The sequence below is a fragment of the Triturus cristatus genome, chromosome 5_2 (genome assembly GCF_964204655.1).
Source record: "Triturus cristatus chromosome 5_2, aTriCri1.1, whole genome shotgun sequence".
Taxonomy (NCBI): Eukaryota; Metazoa; Chordata; class Amphibia; order Caudata; family Salamandridae; genus Triturus; species Triturus cristatus.
This window is the reverse complement of record NC_140588.1, coordinates 743,496,838-743,515,138: the sequence shown is the minus strand read 5'-3', so window position 1 is coordinate 743,515,138 and position 18,301 is coordinate 743,496,838. Positions and strand designations below refer to the sequence as shown.

General features: G+C 45.2%; 1 protein-coding gene across 1 annotated transcript in view; it reads right to left on the bottom strand.

The window, feature by feature from the left end:
• Window positions 1–18,301, bottom strand: part of LOC146829211 (fibronectin type-III domain-containing protein 3a-like) — a 608,949-nt gene that overhangs the window by 396,041 nt on the left and 194,607 nt on the right. The window contains exon 12 of the mRNA XM_085607850.1: window positions 16,745–16,798. Coding sequence (XP_085463976.1) covers window positions 16,745–16,798 — 54 coding nt within the window. The remainder of the gene's footprint in view (window positions 1–16,744; window positions 16,799–18,301) is intronic.

The window sequence follows — 18,301 nt, the reverse complement described above, 5'->3', positions numbered from 1 at the left end:
AATAAAGATGCTTAAAGGGTAACATTTTCAGGTTGTGGCATGTGTAGTTGTAGATATATACATTCGTGCATAGTAGGCTGTAACGCTGTCCTCCCAAAGTGGTGGCTCAGCCTGTGGATGTTGCAGAAGACTGAAACAGTGTGCGTGGGACACCCTGGCCAGCCCAAGCTTGTTGTCTGGTGCGGACATCCACACAGTAATGCTTAGTCAAGGTGTAAGGAGTGGGCCCGGTAGCTGCCTTACAGATGACAGCTAGTGGTATGTTACTCAAAAAAGCCATAGAAGGCCATTTCTTCTGAGTAGAACAGAGTCTGGGGCGTGCGGGCAGGAACCTTTTAGCTTGAGTGTAACAAATCTGAATTGGTTTTATTTATTAAGGGGTTTTATATAGCGCTAGCCTGACCCGAGGGTATCTGACTGCTTCACAACAGTTTTTGAGCAAGATTTAGGCAATAAAGCAGTATTCTACAAATTGGTTCGGAAGTCCAAGTGTGCTGAGCAGCATTGAGGTAGTCTGTGAGTCCTGAGAAAACCTCAGAGTGCATGTTGTCTTGGGGTTGAACCACTTAGGGTGTGAGGAGCTTTTAGGGGTCAAATAGCAGGGAGGAGGTAAGTCTTAGAGCTACAATGTCGGGGAGAGACGACGAGCAGGGATTTGCATTTAGATGGAGGCTATCCATTCGGAAGGGAGCGGTTGGGGAAAAGGACTTTTAGGTGTTTTTTAAATTTTGTGAAGGACGAGATAGTCCTGATACCGACTGGGATGGCGTTCCAGATTTTGGGTGCGTTTCCGGCGAAGGACCGTGCGGCAGTTTTTTGTCTGCGTGTTTTCATAGGGATGAGTAGTAGGGTGCTGGAGCTTCTGAGGTTCCTTGTCTGACCGGCCTTTTTGAGTTTAGCAGCCAAATACTCAGGTTTTCCTGTGTGCAGGGCTTTGTGTGTGAGGCAGGCAGTTCTGAAACTGGAACGCAGTTGGATAGGGAACCATTTTAGTTCTCTGAGTGCTGGTGAGATGTGGTCGTATTTCCTGATTCCAGTGACCATTCTAGCTGCTGCGTTGAGAGTAGTTTTGAGGGGAGCTAGGTGAGATTTTGTTGTACCAGTGAGGGCGGCATTCCCATAGTCGAGTGTGGATAGCACCAGTGATTGGGTGGCTTGTTTGAGGTCTTTGGTTGGGATGAATGGTTTTATTTTGTTGAGTAGCTTCAGGTTGACGAAGGCACTCTTTGCAGAGTTCTTGATGTGTTTGGTCATGTCGAGTTTAGGGTCTAGGGTGATTCTTAATGATTTTACAGAGTGGGTCAGAGTGTGATTGTCGTTGAGAGCATCCAAAGCTTTTAGCCATTCCGAAATTTGAGGGTTCTCTTTGTTGGAGATGAGTAGTATTTCGTTTTTATCTTAGTGACAGCCAATGTTGGATTTCTTTTAGAGTAACATTTAGACTGTGAATGTCCTCTATGGAGGAGGTTTCTAGATATATCTGGGTGTCATCTGCATAAAGGTGGAAAGGGATGTTAGTATTTTTGAGTAGGGTGGTGAGGGGTTCCATGTAAATGTTGAACAGTTGAGGTGAGAGTACTGAGCCTTGGGGGACACCCCTGTTGATGGGGTATAGGTCGGAGGTAAAGCTTTTCATTTTTATCCTTTGTGAGCGGCTGTGTAAGAAGGAGGTGAACCACCGAAAGACCACCTCATCAGCTCCTACCCTTTCTTGGAAAGCCTTGATGAGAAGTTGATCAACCTTGTCGAAGGCTGCCGATAGGTCTATGAGAATGAGGAGGCAACATTGGTCGGAATCAAGGGATTTGTGGATGTCATCTGTGATGTTAAGGATCGCGGTCTTGGTGCTATAGCCTTTTCTGAAACCTGATTGGTGGGGGTAAATAAGGTTGATACTATCCATGTGCCGAGTCAGTTGTTGGAGGACGCATTTTTCAAGGATATTTGATAGGAGGGGGAGATTGGAGACAGGTCTGAAGTTATTCAGTTCCTTGGAGTCAAGGCCTGGTTTTTTCAGTAGTGGAGTGACTTGGCCAACTTTGAGGCATTCAGGTATGATGACGGTTCTCAGGAAGCTGTTTATGATCTTGCACCAGAACGGGGCTATGGAGAGTTTCATTTTTTTGGTCAGTTTGGATGGGTATCAGGTCAAGGACGTGAGAGGCTGGTTTGGAGGTGGAGATCAGTTTCAGGATCTCGGTTTCCGGGATGGGGTTGAAGGACTTCCAGGTTTTTGTGGGGTGATTGGGGTTGCTATCTACTGTCACTGGGGGCAGGCTTTTGCAGACGGGGTCGACGTTTATGTCCAGTGAGAGCTCAAGCTTGGTGATTTTTTCTTCGAAGAAGTTGGCGAAGTTTTCACACAAGTCCTTGGAGGCCTGTAGGGAGGATTCTGGGGGTTTAGAGGTTTGTTGCCTGATGATGTTGAACAGTTCGTTGGGCCTGTTTTTTGCGTTGTCCAGGGCGGCACAGAAGAAGGTGGATTTTTCGCTGCAGATGTGTTTTTTGTATTTCCTTCGGGCTGCTTTGAGTTGTTCGAGTAGGCTTGAGGAGGAGTTGCTCCTCCATAGTCTTTCTGTTGCTCTTAAGTGTCTTCTTTCATTGTTAATGTCCGTGTTGAACCAAGATCTGGATGGGATGTGTGAGAAAGTGGCTCTGTATATACTGTTCCCAAATAGGGAACAGGGTGTACAGAGTCCACAGTCCCCAGAGGTTTGGCAGAGGCTAAAGTTCGATATAACCTTACTCTCTAAAGTGGTAGCTTGGTCGAGCAGTAAGGCAGTATCAGAGGACAGTGTAAAGCATTTGTTGTACACACTCAGTCAGAAAATGGTCTCACACACGCCAGAACTGAACTCTAGGCCAATGGTTTATATATAAAAAATATATGCTTGTTTTATTTTAGAACCAACAATAGGTATTAAAATATACTTTCTCAGAATGAGATGCTTTATATAAATACTTTTGCAATATGCAACAGTTACAAGTGGTTGCAATAGGCAACACAATTTTAAACACAATAATGCATTGAGTTCAATGTAAGTTTCAAGTTATTTGCAATAGATTACTTTTTGGATTACTTTTTGAATTCCAGGACTGAATCCTAGATTCAGTCCTGGGTCAGTACTTGGAATCAAGTGATAAAAGTCGACTTAATTACTGTGATGATTTTTAGACAATATTTTGCTATTTTAAAAGTTGACAGAAAATATTTCATAGAAAACAGTCAATGATTCCCTATGGAAGAAAATTCAAGTTGCAGGTATAGTATTTTCACGTTACTTTTGTAATCCAGTACTGGGTACCTAGACTCAGTACTGGGACCTTTATCCAAAACAGGTAAGCAATTCCGTTTTCAGAAGTTATACGATTTTTAAAGAATATTTAAAATATTTGCAGAAATTGACACTTAGAAGAAATTTCACAGAAAAACGGTCAATGATTTCCTATGGAAGAAAATTGGGTTACTGGCAAGTACAGTTGTGAGTATTTTTCAGAGTCAGTGCTGGGCACCAAGATCCAGCACTGGGAGCTCACCTAAGAGCAGGTGAGTATTTTCGTTTTTGTTAGACGGCTAAGTTTTGGTGAATATTTTAAGATTTGAAAAGTACACACTTAGAAGAAATTTCAGGAAAAAGCCAGTCAATGTTACCCTATGAAGAAAATTGAGTTATCGGTTTAAAGGTAAGTACTCGACTGGCAGAGTTAAGGTTCTGGGCATAGACTCAGGGGTCCCCCAGGGTCAGGTAGGTACAGTAGGTTCACCCCCAGCGGCACTAGGGCGGCCGGGTGCAGAGAGAGTTAGGCCCAATGTTATCCTATGAGGGATGAGGGGGCCTTGGTTGGTGGCTGCTGACTAGCAGGGCACGAGGCTGTGGGAGCTGGGCTCCTGGTCACTTACTCAGGGCAAGTGGGGAAGCAGATAGGTGTAGAGGTTGCACTGCCAGGGCCACTCGGGCGGCTGGGTGCATGGTGTTTTTGAGCCTTCGGGCGCTCAATTGATTTCAATGGGGAGGGGGGCAGTAGCTTAGTCCTGATTGGGTAGGGCTTCCCATCTTCAAGATGGCGAGAGCCCGGGGATGTGCTTCGCCTCGCCTCCCCCACCTGAGATGTGGGGTTGGCAGGCTGGCACATCCCCTGTCCTTATTTGGGGTTTCCGGCCAAGCTTCACGCCAGAGTGGGGGGTTGCAGTGGCCTGGGGAAGCTCACAGAGGCGGCATGCCTTTGAAGCTTCCCCTGCCCATCCTGGGGGAGGCGATTTAGCACCTAGCCCAGGATGTGCATTGTTGCAGGCCCAGGAGAGCAGGGGCTCTCCTACCCAGGGGTCCAGCAACATGTCTGCTGTGTGGCAGCCTAGGCAGCCTCAGAACAGATATGGATTGTGGGTTAGGTTTCAGGGGGCCTCTCTAAGATGCCCTCTGTGGTGCTTGGTACATTAAATCCCACACTGGCATCAGTGTGGATTTAATGTGCTGAGCAGTTTGATACCAAACTTCTCAGGCTTCAGTGCTGCCATTATAGTGCTGTGGAGTTTGTGTTTGACAAGCTCCCAGCACCATGTACTCTTAAATGGCAGCACTGCACTTACAGGGCCCAGGAATGGACCTGGGTACTGTAGGGGCACAGAGCTCCTGCCTCTGTGCCCACACCACTAGCATAGGGCACCCAGCTAGAGGGGTGGCTGATGTATGCCAGGGCAGTGTAGGTTGTGGGCATGGCACACAGGGATGTGTGCCATGTCAACTCTCGGTTTTGTCTTGTACCCAGACACTCAGCCTGCCAGGGCAGTGTGCGGGTGTTAGGGTACAGGGTCTCTAAGGGTGTCACAATGAGTGCTGCAGCCCTTAGAGGCCTTCCATGGTCACAAGGCACTGGGTACCTAGGGTACCATTTACCAGGGGCTGACATGTGGCCAGGGTTTGCCAATTTGGTTTTGAGGTTTTTGTTTAGGGAAGGAACATAGGCCCCGGGCACCTGATTGGCAGGAGTCCAGGGCACACTCAGTCAAAGTACATTCAGCATTTCAGCAAAAAGTGGGGGTATACCATGCAAGAAAGATGGCACTTTGTCACAACAGGTGTTCAGTGAATATGGTGGTGTTGCCCGGGGGTGGTAAATAAGGTGGCAGATAAGTGTTTTGTTGTTGCTAGTGTTGATGTTGGCAGTTAGGCACTCAAAGGTGCTGTGGTTGAAGGAGTCTATTTCCGTCATGGAAATATTATTTTTGTGGATGATTGCTATGCCTCCACCTCTTTTCTATCTTTGTTGGTGATTACAAAGCCAGGGGGGACAAGAGTATCCATGAGCGGAAATGAGGAGTAATTTAGCCATGTCTCGGTGATGAATGCTAGGTCTATGTCGTGAGTGAGGATGGATTCCACTAGGTCGGTCGCATGCTTGGTGGCTGATCTGCAGTTTATGAGCATGCAGTTTGTGGGGGACGTCTCTGTTGTGGGTTTTTTCTTTTGGCGGACCGTGGGGATGATAGTGCGTGTGGCCGGGGGTCTAGGGAATTTCAGAGGGGCCTGTTCTCTTCCCAGTCCGGTGATCACCTGTATTTTGGATTGGAGGGTGGCAGTAATAGGATTGTCGAACGAGGAAGCGAGAGCTGCCGCTTCACTCGCAGACATTTCATCTCTAGTTCTTTACGGTCTCTTTGTCTGATTAGAGAGGGGGGTAGAGGTCTCTTTCGGGTGGGAGGCCTTGGAAAGCCTCTATTGAGAGAGAGAGGGGAAGGAAGGGAAATGGTGTGGATTTAGGGGTGCGGCGGGGTTGGTAAGTATTTCATCAAGACCCTGGATTATGGTTGTTATCTGGCTTTCAAGCAGGGTGAGCTGCTGCCCAGTCTCTATGTCAGTGTGGGTGTTCTGGGTGGGAGAGTTAAGCTCGTTGTTAAGTTGCCCTTTTGTGAGTGAGCTGTCCGTGTGGGATCTAGGCGGGGTCGGGGGTGTGGGGAGGCGGGGGCCATGTTGGGGCGTCGGTGTTAAATTGCATGGGGGACTGGGGAGGGGGTTGGGAGTTACGTACTGTGTGAGGAGGTCGTTCGAAGTGGGTTAGGAGGGATGGAGGGCAGGGGTCTGATGGGGTGGTTGTCAGAGGGGGTTAGAGGGGTCTTGTTCTCTCTGGTAGTGTTGGGGGTGGTTTCTCACGGCAGGAGGCAGGTGCTATTACCAGGGTGCACCGGAATGATGGGTGAGTTCTGTTGGCGGGTCGGGTTCTTCAAGGAGAGGTGGATGGGCGGGCAGGGGAGGAGTGCGTGGGAGGGGGAAGTCCGGAGGGATGGGAAGAGAGCGTCATAGGTTTCTAGATTGTCATTGTTGGCTTGTATCAGGACTGTGCCATTGGAGTAGATGGTTGCAGTGGTGTTCCCATTTCGCCTAGTGTGGTTAGGGGCTGTGAAAGTCAGTTTGCAGCTATGGGAAGTGTTAGTCATTTTGGAGATATTGAGTTGTGATAGATTAGTAACTATAACCATCAAAGTCATGGATATATTAAAGACAAACATATTTCTGAGTATATTGACATATTCCTGCAGCCTATAGTACAAAACCTACCAGCATTCATTTCAGACACAAAGGACTTATTGAATAAATTGGATGACCTAGCCTGGTCAGATGAGTTCACATTTGTTTCGCTTGATGTCAGTACTCTATACACTAGCATCCCGTTGGATAAGGGCATGGAGGCCATACCGTATTTATCTATCCAAACGAGATGCCACCTTACATGAACATACCCAGATGATTTTGGAGCTCATACGTCTCACCTTAGAAGGAATATGCTACTTACCAGTATGCATCTGTTCTTGGCATGTAGAGCTGCAGATCTACACACTTTTGCATAGATCGCCATCTGGTGTTGGGCCCGGATGTTTGCAGTTTGTTTTTCCTCTTGGAAAGTCTTTGGAAGTCACGAGGTCGGTGACTCCTCCCTTGGTTCGTATTGCGCATGGGCTTCGGCTCCATCCTCAGATTGTTTTTCGCCAACAGGGAAAGATGGAGCGTAGTAATAGTGAAGAAACCCAGGTGTGTTGTATCTAAATAAGATAGACTGGAACAGATACAGGTAGCCGGGGAGGCGGGTGGGTGTGTGTAGGTCTGCAGCTCTACATGCCAAGAACAGATGCATACTGGTAAGTAGCATATTCCGTTCGAGGCATATGAGCTGCAGATTACACACTTTTGCATAGACATATAGCAGTTCCCAACCCTAGCGGCGACCACCGGTATCTCTTGCAGTGGTTTGAAAAAGTGTTTTTAGTACAGCCTGGCACACACTAGCTTGTTGCTTGGTTTGCACATCTACACAGTAATGTTTAGTGAAAGTGTGCGGTGTTGACCATGTAGCTGCTTTATATCATCTAGAAAACCAATAGAAGCCCCTATCTTTCGTGTAGAGTGGGCTTTAGGGGGAACAGATAGCGTGCGTTTTGCCTTGTGGTAGCAAATCTGTATGTATTTTACAATCCACCTAGCTAGCTATCCCTGATTTAGAGATGGGGTTGCCTTTATGTGGTGGAGAGAAAGAGACAAACAGTTGTTTTGTCTTTCTGAAAGGTTGTGTTCTCTGGATATAGTAAAGTAAGGTCCTTTTAACATCCAGTGTGTGTAGAGCCCTTTCTGCAACAGTTTGAGGTTGCGAGAAAAAAACCGGTAATTCTACCGATTGGTTTAGATGAAAGGGGGAAATGACTTTGGGTAGGAATTTTGGGTTGGTACGGAGGACAACCTTGTTCGGGTGCATTTGGAGAAAAGGTTCTTGTGTAGTAAGTGCTTGTATCTCACTGACCCTTCTAAGGGAAGTGATGGCTACAAGGAAAGCTGTTTTCCATGTGAGAAATTGCAGTTCACATTTATGCAAAGGATCGAAAGGCGGTCCCATTAGCCTTGTGAGAACTATGTTTAAGTTCCACACAGGTGAGGGTGGTACTCTGGGGGGAATTATTCGTTTGAGGCCTTCTATGAAGGCTTTAATGGCAGGCACTCTGAAAAGTGATAGGTGCTGTCTGTTTTGTAGGTAAGCGGCAATTGCAGCAAGGTGTAGCCGAATGGATGTATATGCTAGGTTACACCTTTGTAGATGGGAGTAAGTAGCATATGATGTGCTGTATAGATACGTCTAGAGGGTTGATTGTGTTGTTACGGCAATAAACAACAAATCTTTTCCACTTTGCAGCGTAGCAGGCTCTAGTGGTAGGGCGTCTAGCTTCTCTAATGACGTTCATACAGTCAGGGGGAAGGTTAAGGTATCCGAATTCTAGGATCTCAGGAGCCAGATCGTAGGGTTGAGCTGAGCTGGGTCCGGGTGTCTGATCTCTCCATGGTTCTGGGTTAGGAGACATGGTGAGAGGTGTAACTTTTGGTGTGGCACTACCGAGAGTTCCAGCAGCATGGTGTACCACGGTTGTCTGGCCCATGTTGGAGCTACTAGAATCAGTGTGAGGGAGTGCTGTTGTAGCTTTCGCACCACTAATGGAATTAGTGGGAGAGGTGGAAAGGCGTACGCAAATTTGCCTGACCAGTTCATTTATATCGCATTGCCTTTGGACAATGGGTGTGGGTATCTGGCGGCGAAGCTTGGGCATTTTTTGTTTTCGTGGGTGGCGAAGAGGCCTATGTGTGGAGCCCCCACATCTCAAAGAATGGGTGAAGAATCTGCGGGTGAAGTTCCCACTCGTGGATCTGCTGCGTCTGTCTGCTGAGCAGATCTGCCATGGTGTTTTGGACTCCTGGGACATGTTGGGCTAGGAGAAAGATTTTGTGTGGAATTGCCCATCTCCATATGCTCTGTGCTAGTTGAGAGAGCTGTGGAGAGTGTGTGCCGCCTTGTTTTTGAATGTAGTACATGGCCGTCATGTTGTCTGTGCGAATAAGGACGGCCTTGCCTAAAATCTGTGTCTGAAAGGATTTTAGGGCTAGAAAGATTGCCAGTAACTCCAGATGGTTGATGTGGAGTAACTTTTGTTGCGGCGTCCATGTGCCCTGCACTGTGAGGTGTAGTAGATGAGCTCCCCAGCCGGAGAGCGATGCGTCTGTTAGGATTATTTGTGGAACTGGGTCCAGGAACGGTCGACCTCTGGAAAGATTTATGATGTTCCACCACTGCAGAGAGCGATGGGCGTGACCGTCTACCAACACCAGATCCGTCAGTTGCCCCTGGGCCTGGTTCCACTGGCGTGCTAAGCACTCCTGGAGTGGACGCATCTGGAGTCTTGCATGAGGCACTATGAAAATGCAAGAGGCCATCATCCCTATTAGTTGCATAAACACTCTTGCTGGGAGAGAGTGTTGAAGTATGAATCTTTGACGCAAAGCCTGAATGCTTGCAATCCTGGCAGGATTGGGGTAGGCTATGGCTTTTGAGGTGTCTATGGTGGCACCGAGGTATTGCTTTGTGTGGGATGGTATTAGCTGGGACTTTTGGTGATTCACTGTGAAACCTAGCTGGTGAAGAAGTTGGATTGTAGTGGCGGTGTGATGTACACATTGGTCGTAGGACGCGGCTTTTATTAGCCAGTCGTCCAAATATGGGAAGACGTGAATGTGCTGTCTTCTGAGGTGTGCCGCCACTACCGCTAGGCACTTGGTGAATACCCTTGGTGCTGTTGTGACCCCGAATGGGAGCACCTTGAACTGGTAGTGTTGCCCGTCCACTACAAATCTGAGGTACTTTCTGTGAGCATGGTGTACCGGAATGTGAAAGTATGCGTCTTTCAAGTCCAGTGTGGTGAGAAAGTCGTTCTGGGAGAGGAGCGGAAGTACCTGCTGAAGTGTTACCATGTGAAAATGGTCCGAATGTATGTATGTGTTTAGAGGCCGGAGATCTAAGATAGGTCGTAGAGTCTCGTCTCTTTTTGGTATCAGAAAATATAGGGAGTAGACTCCTAAATTTTGTTGACTGGCGGGGACTTGTTCTATTGCCTGTTTTTGTAGGAGGGAGAGTACCTCCTGTTTTAGTAACATGGAATGTTCTTGTGACATTGGGCGTTGCCTGGGTGGAATGTTTGGGGGGGTAGATGTCAATTCTAGGCAGTACCCTGAACGAATAATTTGGGTCACCCATCTGTCTGAGGTGATGGTCTCCCAGACGTGAACGAAATTTTGTAGCCTGCCCCCGACCGGAGTGGGATGGTCTGGAGGGAGCAGGGGGAAGTCATTGGGTAGGCGGTGTGGCAGAGCGGGCGGTATTTGTTTTGCCTCTGCCTTTATTGTTATTGCCTCTATATCCGCCTCTTTGATAACCCCTTGTGAAGGTGGATTGAGCAGGGATTTGTAGGACGTGGACGCGCTATCTGAGGAGTAGCCTCTGGCTGTGCCCCGAAAGGAAGAACGGCGAAAGGAGCGCCTAGGAGGGTGTGACTGCAAGGGTCCCATAGATTTCGCCGTATCTGTGTCCTTCTTCATCTTCGAGGGCCTCATCTACCTTTGGGCCGAATAGATGTTTTTGATCAAATGGATGATTTAATATGGAGGCCTGTACCTCAGGTTTAAAACCTGAAACTCTCAGCCAAGCATGGCGACGGAGGAGGAAGCTAGTGTTAATGGCCCTGGAGGCTGTGTCTGCTGCGTCTAAGGCACAGCGTATACAGGTGTTAGTTATGGTCTTACCCTCTTGAATTAATTCATTGGTCCTATTTTTGTATTTTTCTGGGAGATGGTGCATGATGGTTTCTAGTTCATCATAATGCGCTCTGTCGTATCTGGCCAATAGCGCTTGAGTGTTGGCGATACACCATATATTGGCTGCCTGTGACGCAGTGCGCTTTCCTGACGCGTCCAGTAGCGTTGACTCTTTGTCAGGTGGTGGTGCTTCACCTGACGCCTGGGAGTTTGACCTTTTCCGTGCAGTGGAGACCACTAGGGAATCCAGTGGCGCTGGCCCTTTGATATAGGCAGGATCTGTGGGGGCAGCTTTTTACTTTTTTTCTATGCGTGGGTTAATGACCCTAGCCCTGACTGGGTCTTTAAAAACCTCTGGCGCATGTTTTATTACCCCCTTGAGCATATGTAGTATGGAAGTGGACCTATGTGCGGTATCAAAGGTGTCGGGGAGGAAATCTTCCTCTACCGGGTCAGTGTGTAGCTCTACCCCGTGATAATGTGCCGCCCTCTGAAGTAGGTGGTGAAAACCTAATGAGTCCTCTGGTGGAGATGGCCTGGATGGATAAAGGTCATCTTGTGGGACATCTGGAATGTCTGGATTATTATAATTGTCCCATGGGTCTGGGGATCCTGTAGGAGTGGGGTCTTGTGGTACATCCCCTGTATCGTAGTATGGGTCCCCCTGATCATCATGGTCTGGAGACGGGGTCAGAGAGCGATGAGGCAGGGGTGGAGAAGGCGGAGGGGGCGGAGGTGGAGAGGGTGGGGAAGGCACTCTGAAAGGGGAGGTAGCACAGTCTTTCCTCTTTGGAGGTGGAGCCGGTTTGTCCAAATGTCTCTTTTTAGAGAAAAGTGCCAAATGTCCAGTTTTTGGATCCTTGGTAAGTGTCTTTTGCAAGGGATCCGGTGTAAACAGTTCCTGAGACAATGTTTGTTCCGTCGGCGCCGAAGGTTTCGGGCCGATGACTTTTTAGGCTTGTCCGTGCCGTGCTTTTTTGGAACCTCCGTTTTTTTTTGTCGGCGCCGAGGTAGGCTTCTGCGCGGGAGTGTCGGTGCCGAGGGCCTTATGGTGTTTGGTCGGTACCGAAAGGCTGGGTTTCGACACCGAGGGCTTTGGTGCGGAGCTCGGTGTCGAGGTGGAGGCCGGTCTCTTTTTCGGTGCCGAAGTGTGTTTATCGGCACCGCTGGCAGGCTAGCTCGAGCCCGAGCCGCCTGAATGCTTATTAGGCTTCTTCACCGGGCCCGAAGGTGGGGTGTTCGAAGCAGTGTCTTTGGTCTTGCCTAGGCCTGGAGGCGAAGGCGTGACCGAAGCCATTTTAGGTGTCGGCGCGGGTGTGGGAGGGGGTATAGTACTCACGACCCTCTGCGCCGGGGTGATGTCCTCCACATCCGAGTCGTCGGCTTCGGAAGCACTGACGAAGTCCTCTTCGGTGTGCTGCTGTCCCGGAGCTTCGACGTCGTCCCCGAAGATGTCGACTGGAACGGAGGTCGAGGAGTGCGCCATGTTTCGTCTGGCCCTTCGATCTCGAATAGTCTTTTTCGATCTGAAAGACTTGCAGACGGGACAGTCTCGAGCCTCGTGTTCAGGGGAGAGACAGAGGTTGCACACCTCATTAAGATCGGAGTGGGGGAATTTGGACCCACATCGAGGGCCCTTCTTGAATGGAGTTCTTTCCATCAGCCGGGACCGGAGCTTGGATAGGCCCGAAGGCCGCCGTCGACGACTGGAATAGAAGATGTGTCGAAGAGAAGGTGATTGAAGAGATCAGGATCTGAACAATACCGCGATGAGTGAGGATTCCGCTTCGATCGTCGAACTGGAAATGTTCGGAACCGGAGCGCGAAGTATTACATCCGAGCCCGATGGCGGAAAAAACAATCTGAGGATGGAGCCGAAGCCCATGCGCAATACAAACCAAGGGAGGAGTCACTGACCTCGTGACTTCCAAAGACTTTCCAAGAGGAAAAACAAACTGCAAAAATCCGGGCCCAACACCAGATGGCGATCTATGCAAAAGTGTGTAATCTGCAGCTCATATGCCTCGAACAATAATTTCTTCTTACACAATGGTATATGGTTTAGACAATCATCTGGGGTTGCCATGGGGTCCAAGTGTTCCCCTCTCTTTCAACAACATCTACATGGGGTTCTTTGAACAGCTCCATATATGGACAAGCTGTCTGTCGAACATGATAGGATCGATCATTTATTGGGGGTTATTTATAGATGCCATCCTTATGATTTGGGGCGGAGATGATGAAACTCTCAAGGAATTTATCTTACATCTCAATAACAATGTGTACAATTTGGGGTTCACACATCAGATCAATAAGGAGATGGATTATATAGAAAACGACAAGACTGCATCGAAGCTTCATCGCAAACCCACTGTGTGCAATTCTGTTCTACACGCTGATAGTGCGCATCCTACTACACAGATAAGACCCATTCCCTTTGGGGAGATGATGCGCCTAAGAAAGAAATGTAGGAATTACATCATTTTTCAGGAGGAATTGAATCGTTTGAGATCTAGGTTTATAACTAGAGGATATGACAGGAACACAATAGATAAGGCACAAAGCAAGAGAAGGAAGAGATCACGCACAAAGCTTTTAACAACAGAGGAGTAATGTGGCTCTTATGACACAATACAATTCACATAGCCATGATGTGTTTAAAATCTTTCACAGGTATTGGCATCTTTTGAAACTGGATCACAGCTTAGACAAATATGTAGCAAATAAACCACAGATCACATACAGCAGAGGGAGGACACTTAGAAAAATTTTGTGCCCATCTTACATTCCTCCAAAAAAGAAGGGAGAGGTAAAAACATTGTTTCCCAATAGACCCCTTGGCTGCTACAGGTGCACTGCATGCAATGTTTGTCAAAATGCAGCAAATAAAACAATGAACTGTTGTTACAATACAGTACAGGTTTATTAAATAAGACATTTTAAAAATGCAACACTAAATATGTAGTGTACTGTCCTGTGTGCAATTGCGGCCTGATTTATGTGGGCAGTACAATTAGGCCCCTGAAAGAACGGATCCAAGAGCACATTAGAGCAATCCATAACTGTAACACCAACTACCCACTTGCTGTTCATTATATCAGTGTACATGCAACAGAGAAGATAAGACTCAGTTTTCATGGCATTGCAGTAGCTGAGGAAAATGTACGTGGTGGCGACAGAACGTTCGCACTGAGAAAGCTTGAAACTAAATGGTTGATAAAACTCAGATCTGTAGACCTAGGGCTAAATGTGGATGGGAGCTACATGTTTTTCTACATGACTGAAATTATCTATGATCAGGAACATTATGCTAAATAATATGTGATAACTGTGCAACATGCCTCTCGTCATGTTAAAACTTGAAGATGTATAATGTATTGTAGATCAATGGAGTTAAAATCTGAAACCAGAATTACTATGCACTAATGTCTGTTATACATATTGCTTATCTCCTTCTCTATGTACTTTATCTACTTTCTGGATATGGGGGGCCCTAACTCTTGACATTCTGTGTGTTTTTGGACCACCTTGTGCTAACAGTGCGGTGGTAATGTTAAACAATATTTTTGGACTAGATTGACTTAGGATGACTTTACAGGCTTGAGTATGCTCACCTAAAGCAGATGGGTCCATAACAACTAAGGTTTAGGGACATGACTCATGTGAAATGTTCACTTTGTGCACTGGAACAACACAATCATGGTAGTTCGCAGTATCTAGATTAGACATTGGTCTAATATGGTGGGCCAAGAATAATTTATGGAACCTTTAGCCACTCGAATATGGCAGTCATCAGAACTATATTTTTCACAATCAACTGGGTTTGTGTGCACTTCGAATCTGGTGTTATATAGATTTGAACCATCACCGAATTATAATTCTATGTATGTATATAAATATATCATATATATTGTTAGACAGATAAGGCTTACAGCATTGCCAAGTTACATTCCCTTTTGGATATTACACACTACATGAACACTTCAAAATGGCGCTGCCTAGGATTCTGCGTTTGCGAATTTTGCACACTAGCATGTGGACCGGAAGCGTAGAAGTCACATGACTAGGACGGATTTTAAACAGAGGAAAATGGACGCTCAGCTTCATTTCGAGGTGTACGGACTCGCGTCTTTTGGTCACGCTTGCAGTGATTCTCGGGTAAGTGCGGTTCACTAGAGATTTGGTTTAAGATCATTATTGGAATAGTATATGGACTTGGCCTTGAACAAATGGTGTTTTATATATATTTTTTCTAGTTCAATTCTTTTTCACAGCGAGGAAGCTTATCAGAGACTTCCTCACTACGTTTGCAACATAATCCTTAAAATCGTGGTTTTAACAACAGCCAAATTATTGCTTTAGGATTGCACTTTGTTCATACGGTAATTATGGTATCCAATCTACGACTTTATAACAGTCACCCCAAACAACTTTATAGCTTTGTTTAATTGGGAACAATATAGGCCGTTTACCAACATTGTCACTGTATAACATGGGCTCCATTCTTGGCACTTATTTATAATTACAAATACGCTGCTTTTGCTCTTCATATCAGAAGCCTATAGGTAATGTTCATGACTATGAGAATTCTTAATTAATCGATTACTAACTTATATAACTGCAACTTCTATAACTGCATGAAGACTAGGGCTCTTGTTATGATATCACTATGCAACAAATATTGATACCATTCGTTTCTTGTGTTACAGATACTACAGTATGGATTGGATCATGGACTTTTAACTGGGATGTAGGACTGACCCTTCAACTATATACAAGTATGTGAACCGCAGAATTCTGATATATTATTACAACCTTCCATGCGCTGCTATGGTCTTATACTCAGTACTATGCCAGACACCTGGATTACTGAACACTCTTAGCCATTAAATAGGTTTTACTTCAAACATTTATTTAATCTTGCTATACTAAATTCTGCATATTGCGCAATCTCAATGGCTCTCATCTACAATAGTTCTTTAGTTGACTTATTGTACTCTTATTGTTACAGCGGTTTGGTCTAGTAATACCGGTCAGGGCGTGACTCATGACGTCGTGACATTGGAAACATATTAGGAAGAACATCTAGATACGAAATATAGAACTGGTGGGTTTATAATTATACCACTATTGTACAACAACTGGGCGGAATCACTTATATGTTCTTTGACACGACTTTTGGTGAAGGATTGATCTTGCTATAACTGGTGTCTGTCAGACCTTTTTCCTTTCGGTCAAACTTTGGGTTGAGAGAACAATACCTGTGCTTTTTCATTTTCTCTCACTTTAAGGATATTCACACTTTCTGGAATGAACCCTATAGATTTTATTAATATGAAACTGGTTTAAAAAATGTAGGGCATGTAATCTCAATAGAAGTGGCTGCTAGTTTTGTCAAGGAAATGAACTAGTAAATATTTGTACGTTTACCACCATCTTTGTATGGGGAAAAAAACACAAAATGTACTATATTTACACATTCCAGCCTTGAAAAAGTCTCTAAAGACTAAACACTTGTTGGCTGATCTATGCTGGAAGTACCAATATAAAGAATAAACCAACAGTGGAAAATAAATCGGAGTAACAATTGGACTTTTGTGGTGTCTTCGTTCTCGAGAAGACAGAGAAACGACTTTGATGGTTATGTTTACTAATCTATGAGGGTGCTGAATGAGGTTCTATTGAATACATATTAAGTGTACATTAGATTTCTAATGTACAATTGTCACCTATGGTAGTAGTGTCTGAACTGTGATAGCACCTCTGTAAATACAATAGTAGGTTTATGGACTTTAAACACACGCAATTTGATTGGGACAACAAGCCAGTATATGAGGTGCAGTAATTTTCCCATCAGGGACCCCTACTACCACGTTTAATTTATAATCAATAATACTAGACTGGCGCACAAGATTGGCATACAAAAGAGAAAATGCCCGCCTAGAGAAGAAAGACTAAATATGGTTGTTAGAAGATTAGACTTTTATACAGATGAGGATGTTGAAAAGAGAGACAAGATTAGCTTTCTGCTTCTCATTAGGAGCACTCCGAGAGAGTAACAAAAGTTTGGCGCACACTCTTGCAAAAAAACAATATTTACATAACTGAAAAAGCTTAAAACCTACCTCATCCCATTCTAAGAGAAATGAATTTATTTTGGATCCATTATCACTCGAGGCCTGAAAAGAGAGCATATGGGAAAGAAAATAAAGAACAGTCATTCAAAATGAAAAATAACCCCCATATGGTCATTATTATTAAAGTCATTTGAAATCAAGTTTCGAAGGATGACATTTTTTGTCAGTATTTTCTTAAAGCAAAAGTTACTTACTTGTAATCCTAGTTATCCATTAGTGGTTTCTTTTTTGTATTTGTAAACACTTAATATCTCTACCTAGTCCAATAACACTTTAATAAGAGGAATATCCTTTTATTAAATGAGAACGTCTCTAAAGAAACATTCTTCCACTCTTTTCAATATCCAAACAGAAATTAAATATGACTAATGAAGTAAAGAAATAGGCTCTAAAATTAATTTAATGGCCTTCATATAATGGAATGAAAATGGACAGACAAAAAACACATCGTTGTGATCCCTTTCATGTAGCTCAGAATGCACCACAGTGGCAGTCTGTGGGTCAGATTTATAGGTAAAATATCAATCCTAGCTCTGCTAAATTCTGAAATATCACAACATATTAAGGAGAACTGTAGTAACTGCTCTGCCTTTAGTCGATTGAGCCTTCGGCTTACCTAGAAGTATTGTGTTGCCTTAGGGTTAATATGTCATTCAGCTGCACCTTTCAAATACGCTATCTAAGCAAAGTACTTCCAGAAAATACTACCCGCTAGCTGACACTACAGACTCAACAACAAAAACACCATTTAGATGGGCCTTCCAGTAGGAAGCAGGCTCAGTATATACTTTACCAAAGTAAGCTATGGTGTGTACAGAGTCCAGGGAGTACACAGAGATATAGCGGAGGCTAAAGTAGATAAACAATAACAGCTCCATTTGTGGTAGTGTGGTCGAGCAGTCAGGCTTATCAAAGAGAAGAGTTACGCATTTGTTGTACACACTCAGGCAAGAAATGATGTCACACACGCAAAGACTGAATCCAGACCAATTGTTTGTATAGAAAGTTGTTACTTTGTTACTTTTATTACTAGAACCAAGATTTACTTAGTAGCAGGTAAGAGATTCTTTCAAAACAATACTTTTCAAAATACCGTGTGTACTGGTTTTGTAGAAGCATACAAGTTACTTTGCAGTAGAGAAAATGGGTTGTAAACTCTTAAGAATACTTGCAATTAGAATACTTGTACTCACTTTAGATAACTTTTTGGGATACCCCATAAGTACTTTTTCGCTACTTTTACCGTGCAAGCTTAAAAACGGTACTGCAATACTTTAAAGGAGGCAATGAAATATTTTTGCATGAATTGATACACTTTGGATATACAAGATAAGCAACAGTGACAGTTGGTACTTTAGCAGAAAAAATATTCAATGCAATCCTATGGAGGAAACCGCCATATTAAGTTTGCAGGTAAGTAAGCGGTTTTGGTAACTGAGTTATGACCAAGGTTCAGGTTAGCACTCCAGGTGCAACACCAGCAGCACTAGGGCGGCAGGTGCAGAGTGCAGAGCGCCAAGGTTATTCAATGGGGCACGTCGGTTA